At 54.0% G+C, this 6,285-nt stretch overlaps 1 protein-coding gene across 2 annotated transcripts in view; it reads right to left on the reverse strand.

The window, feature by feature from the left end:
* KCNQ5 (potassium voltage-gated channel subfamily Q member 5) overlaps positions 1-4,056 on the reverse strand; it is a 291,754-nt gene extending 287,698 nt beyond the window's left edge. Inside the window, exon 1 of one of the 2 annotated variants that reach the window (XM_066994664.1) lies at positions 3,253-4,056. In XM_066994664.1, the coding sequence (XP_066850765.1) occupies positions 3,253-3,611 (359 nt within the window). In that variant the 5' untranslated portion in view covers positions 3,612-4,056. The remainder of the gene's footprint in view (positions 1-3,252) is intronic. The other variant, XM_066994665.1, reaches the window with a different exon arrangement.
* Between the last annotated feature and the right edge of the window lie 2,229 nt (positions 4,057-6,285).

The raw sequence follows: 6,285 nt of genomic DNA on the forward strand, positions 1-6,285 counted from the left end.
ATAAAAATAATACAAAATCCTTATGACAGCTGAAGATGAAACCCAGAGTTAAATTTGCAACAAATCTGGAATTCCCCTTTGATCCGTCTAAGGCGATGTCTACACATTCTTATCAAACCAACCAAACAACCCAAAATAATCTAAATAAACAACAACAGCAACAACAAAAAGAAATTCTACGAGAATCCAAGACAATGGCTTCTCAGAAGTTACAATATTACAGCATTTTAACATACGTGCACGTGCATTAAATATGCACATGCTCCATGTGTAGGTGATGTGGTGTGGCATAAATACTTTATTAGCAAGAGTTTAAGTTACTGACTCATTACTCACAAATGGTATGAATGTTCTTTTCTGATTTCATAAGCGTACATATTTTAAGTGTTCCTAAATGACTAAGAACAGAAGACTGTGGTGCTTGCAGTAAAGATTTTAACTAGGGCTTCCATGTAAAGAGCTACTGAGATACACAAAAAGGAGCCAAGAAACACGTAATTTACGGCTCTACTACCCAGCACAATTATACCGAAGTCAAAGGCCCATGCTCAAGAGTAATATAGTTCACCTAGTAGCAAAAGTTTGCAGAACAGCTGTCTTTGCCAGCAGTTTACATGGTTGTATTTACAAATAAATTAACCAACTGACTTCCAAATGCAGGTCACAACACTTGCTCCTCAGGTGGCTGGCCTATTTTTCTTTCTGCTTTGAAAGGCCAAGAAGAAAAAAGAAGAGCAAATTGGGCATAATTCTCAGCTCTAAAGCACTTTCCCTATGGAAATGAGAAATGAAAATATCACTGCAGGGATGGTTTCTCATTTGTAACTGGTGCTTAATTCCCCACTTCTCACTGCAAAAACAAACAGGCAAGACTAAATAAACTCATACATCTAAGACTTCAAACTGAAACTCTGAAAGCACCCTAGGGTTATTTCAACCCTGCATATCACAGTGAGCTTCATTTTAGGAGAACAATGATCTAGACAGAAGGTCTTACACCAGATATCCCATTTCTGTACCAGAAATAGTACAGGGCTATAACGGGCTCTGCGGTAGTCAAGAATAGCTTAGCAGAGGTAGGAGCAGACATCTCATCCACATACTTTGTAATGTCTTTGCAACTCTAACCTGTTTCAAGACTTCTTTTTTTGTTTGTTTGTTTTTAATTACTTTTTTTTTTTTATTTTGTAGGAAAGTATCTTTTCTAAGATGCAATTGTATTTGATCAGGTGGCTGGAAAGAAGGAGTCCGAAACATCAAAAATATTATCTGACTATTTGGCAGTCATTAATCAGAATTAAATAAATACCTTAAAAGAATTTATAGACTGGCAATGAAGATGGCTGACAAATTGACATCCAATGGAACTTCAAAAGCACCTTAAAAACAGGGAGCTGTAGTAGTCACAGATCCTTAAAGGTAATATTATTACTAGGTGCCTTTATATTACAGTAATGTTTCAAGCTCTTTCACACAGATCTGCTCAGATAAAAGATATAATGTTGGCATTTACAGCTGCCAAAATTGCCATTTGCAATTAAAAATTAAAACTGGCTCTCATTCTATGCAGGCAATTATCTAAACGCAGCTGGCGATCTTCCTTGTTTACAGCGCTGCTGTGTCATGACTTCACTCTGTTTGGAAATTTACTTTTTTTTTTTTTTTGGCGGTTTAAACTTGTCAACTTTATTTCCAACTTGAACTTTCCTTGTTTTAATGGTTTTCATCGTGATGTCAGAGAGAAAGGTCCAAAACTGCAATTTATGGATTTTCTATGGCAACTTCAGGCACTGCAGTAAGACAGCTCCTAGCAAGTAGTTCAGAGATTCTCCCACTCTTAATTAAGCACGATTTGCGCTGCAGGAGAACACCTGTAAGAACCCAAATAGCAAAATGTACCCAATAAATGCCCTCCAAGAAGAAAGTTCGATCTGTAAGTGTGATTTGCACAGTAAAATAGACTGGGCAGCTCTACTTGGGGGTCAAAAAGCCTTTTACTGGCTAAACGATAACGTTATATCTGTTCCTACTCCTTATCTTCTATAGCAATTTTGATCTCCTGAGGAACTCCATCCTCGATATATCCCACTAAGCACACTGCCATGTTTTTGGCAAAGTACTTTTCTGCCCATGAAAAGTTAAATGAAAGTAGATTTGGGGATTCCCTGGTTGCTGGGAGAGGAGTAGTCTCAGTGCTACCAGCTTTTAGGGACCAGTTGCTTTTTCACCAGAGTTGCTGTAACCGCTAGCTTGATTCCAGCAACTCTCAGGGAAAATAGTTACCTACAGCAAATCAATTAAATCTTCCTTTCTCTTTACGATGTATATTCTGTGGTCAAACACAGAAATACCTTGTCCTGCACCCCCGTTACAGTCACACCTATCACACTCCATCCGTAATTTATTGCAGCATTTCCACCTAGTGCTCCATTGCAATGCCTCCTTGCCAGACACCGTGTTGTGTGTCTTCACCAGCCTTCCAGCAGGCTTTCGAGCTGGACCTTTCTCCCAAGCATTACTGAAAACCGTGACGGCAGAGGATCGCCATCGATGTGAGGACCACCCGGAGATATCTGAAGCAGTTACAGGGCTCGGGTCCCCTGACACCGCTATCCCGGGCAAGCATGTGTGGATAAATCAGCGCAAGGTCCCCGGCGCTGTGTCAGTGCCGCTCAGCACAGGGCACGCGGGGATCAGTCCCACGCTCCCTCGGAAAGAGGGGAAGCGCTGGCCCGAAAGGAGGAGTTAGGTTCTCAAAGAAAAGGCGCAGAAACGCCAAATCCCAAAGAAAAGGCTGCTCGCTGCTCCCTTCCGAAGCGCTGACCCCCCTTGCGGGCAGCAGGTGGGCGCAGGGGGGGGCTGCCCGTCGGGGAAGCGGAGCATCCCCCGGCGCTGTGTGCCTCGGAGCCGAGCCCACGAGTGGGGTGGAAGCACCGCGGGTGGAAGCGGCGCCTCGCGCCTCCCCGGTAGTAACTTTGCAAAGCCTCCCGCCCGCTGACCGCCGGGCAAACGCCACGTTGGGGGCCGGCCCCGGTGCCCCTCGAGTCCGGCGGGTTACCGGGGGTTAAAGAGGGATAACGGGGGGCAGCGGGGGTTAGAGGGGTTAGCGGCTTTCCCGGCGCTTTTCCCGCAGGTGGCAGCGGCCCCGCCGGGCGCGGGGCGATGCTCGGGGAGCGGAGCGCAGCGGTGCTCGCGGGGAGGATGCTCGGAGCCCGGCGGCTCCAGACGGGACGGGAGGGGGTCGGTACTCACACGAAGGCGTGGTAGACGAAGGCCCAGCCGCGGGGCCGCTCCAGCACGTTGTACAGGTAGTTCTGCAGCCGGCGGTACTTGGCGTTCCTGCGGCAGCTCGGCCCGCTGCTGTACGACAGCGGCTTGCCCAGCAGGCTCATGCGGGCGCCGTGCTTCCCTCGGCGGCCCTCCCGCAGCCCGGCGGGGGCGGCCGCGCCGCCGGCGGTGCCCAGCAGCAGCAGGCCGTCGCCGCGGGCCGCCGCGCTCGCCAGCGCCCTGCCCCGGCCCGACTCCACATCCTTCATGCCCGCCGCCGCGCCGCTCTTCACCCAGAGCCCCGCGGAGCCGCCCTCCTCGCCGCCGCCGTGGTTGCGGGGCATGGCATCACCCCGGGCGCCGGGGCGGGCGCCGGGGCCGCGGCGGAGCAGGGCGCGGGCGGCGGCGGCGGCGGCGGCGGCCCGCAGGAGGCAGCGGGGGCCGAGGGGCTCCGGGCGGCGCCCGCGGGCCGGGGGGGCGCGGGCCACTTCGGGCGGCCCGGGCTGCGGCAGCTTCGCGGGGGCCCCGGCGAGGCGGGCGGCGGGCGCCCCCCCGGGCAAGCTCTCCTCCCCCCGGCCGACGGCACCCCGTGGCTCCGCGGCCCGGGTCGAGGCGAGGAGCCCGGGACGGGGCGGCCGGAGGGCGGCGGGCGGACTCCGGGAGGCCGCGGGGGCCCCCGGGCCGCGGCTCGGCGGCGCCTCCCGCCGCCCCCTGCCGCCCCTGCCGCCTCGGGCTGCGGGCGAGCGGCGGAGGAAGGCGGCGAGGAGGGCGGCAGAGGCGGGGAGAGCGGCCGGGCGGGACGCGGAGCCCGCAGGCTAGGCGATGTCCATGCAAGTCCCAAAAAGTCGCCCGGCTGCCGCCGCTCGTCGCGGCCGGAGGGAGGCTCGGCCGCCGGCGGGACCCCGCTGCGGACGGGGAGCGCGGCCGGCCCGGGCGGGGCAGCGCAGGAGAGCCGCCCGGTGTCCCCCCGAGGGCGCGGCGCAGCCCCGGCGCTTCCGCCGTGCCCCGGCCCCGCACGGTCCCGGCGGCGGCGGGAGCTGCCCTCGCCGCGGGCTCCCCGGTCCCCCCCCGCCCCCCCTCCGCCCCTCTGCCCCCGTGCACGGCGGCTCCGGCTGCGCTTCGGTGCGGCCGGAGCGCAGCGGTGCCGCCGCTCGGTGCCCGAGCTGAGCCGAGAAAACAAAGCTCCCCCTGCCGAGAGTGGGCCTTTAACTCCCCGGCGCATCAAGGTGAGCTTGCGGAAAAAAAAAAAAAAAAAAAAAAAAAAAAAATCCACGCCGCAGGCGCGGCCGCTCTCCGCGCCTCTCCCCGCCCGCAGCCGGCGGGAGCCGTGCGGGCTTTGGCCGCCGGTTGTTTGCCGGTGCTCGCAGGGTGCCCCCAGCCCCGGCCCCGGCAGCCCCCAGCGCCGTCGCTCCGCGGCCACCCGCCGCCCGTGCCCATGCCCGGGGCTCAGCACTGGCCGCTGCCCCGTCGGGGGTCTCCGAGGTGGCCGCGGGGTCGCGGGAGCCCCGTGGGACACATGGGAGACCCACGGGTGCTCTGGTGCCGGCTCGTTGGGAGCAAGTGCAGGGCACTGTTTTTGCAGCCTGGGCACTGCCGTGTGAAAATACGACGCCAACTCGGGATGGGTTAGTGAAAAGTAGTAATTTGGGCTCCGATGTTATGCTAAAATGAACAGAGGCATTCGGAAATTCAGTTAGTTTTCGGTTTTTCATTCGCACTGGCTACTTAGAGGCCAGGCTCTCAAGCCTTTGATTAACACGCACATCTCCAACTTTCAGAAAAGAGCCTTGTGTTCTGGCTGAGGACACTAACTTGTGCCTCTAAAGCAATACGGAAGCATCAACGGCACTCTTTTGCTGCTACCGTATCTCCAAAGCTCTTCAATCAGTTGTCTTTACACAAAGACCTTAATCTTCTTCCTTTCTTCATTGCACTTCCTCTCCCACAGCAGGCAGCAGCAGCAAACAGGAACTTTCGAACTCACAAACCACGACGGCCACTCACACTCGTGATAAGGGGTGGCAGAAACAGCACACATGTCAAAACAAATGTTAAGTAGTTGATATAAGTATCCACAGCAACCCCATTAATATTTAAGCTTTCCAGTGGCACATATCTAGTCCTTCTTTGAATTGTAAATTGAGTTAGTTAATCCTTCATTTACCACTTGTTTGCATTTCCCTGTTTTGATATGCGAGCGTTCATTTTTCTCATCCCTCCGTGCCGTTTCCAGCCAAATATGTACAGCATGCCTTTGAAATCAGCTGGGCCTCGGGCACCAGGCTTGGATTCACACCCTCCCGGCCTTAGTCATTCAAGTGAAATATTTGAGGATGGGTACTCAGGTTCCAGAAAGCTGAACCGTGCCGGCCAACTGGGAGCACGTGGCCCAGCCTCCTCTCTGCCTCTGCACTCTGTCCCTGTCCCCATCCCCATCCCTGTCCCATGGGTGCTCCCCCATGCTCTCCATTCAGCTGCTGGTCCGACTGTGTGCGGTCACGGAGCTGCACACGTGTGTGGCTGCTGTTAGGAGCGAGGCTACAAGCCGGGGGCATGGGCAACAAGCTGCGAAAGTGGCTGAACTCCTGCTCCTGATGTACTTTTGGTGACCTGCTGAGAAATATTGTTATAATTCTGTGCCCTCTAGTGGTGCTTAGAATCATCTATTAATTTAAATAATAGTATGGAAAGCAGCCTGTGAGCACAAATAGTTTAGGCCAATATTGAAAAGTAGGCACGCATGCCAGGACAGCTAGAAGCATACACATGTAATACTGTTAGTGATGAATTATATTTCATTTTTACTGTGCGTGAACACGGTATTTTCCCATTTATTATCTTTTATTAGGTAATGCCCAGAAAAAGTATGTATTATGAAAAGAGATGGATGGTAATTAATCTAATCCCTACTTGCTAATATATCAGATAACCAGGGTGCAATGTGCTGGTCAAATGCTAAGTGGATTCAAATGCAGCTGCCTGCCCTGCACCAGGCAGAAGGGCTATACTATGTATAAA

Source organism: Anser cygnoides, chromosome 3, assembly GCF_040182565.1.
Source record: "Anser cygnoides isolate HZ-2024a breed goose chromosome 3, Taihu_goose_T2T_genome, whole genome shotgun sequence".
NCBI lineage: Eukaryota > Metazoa > Chordata > Aves > Anseriformes > Anatidae > Anser > Anser cygnoides.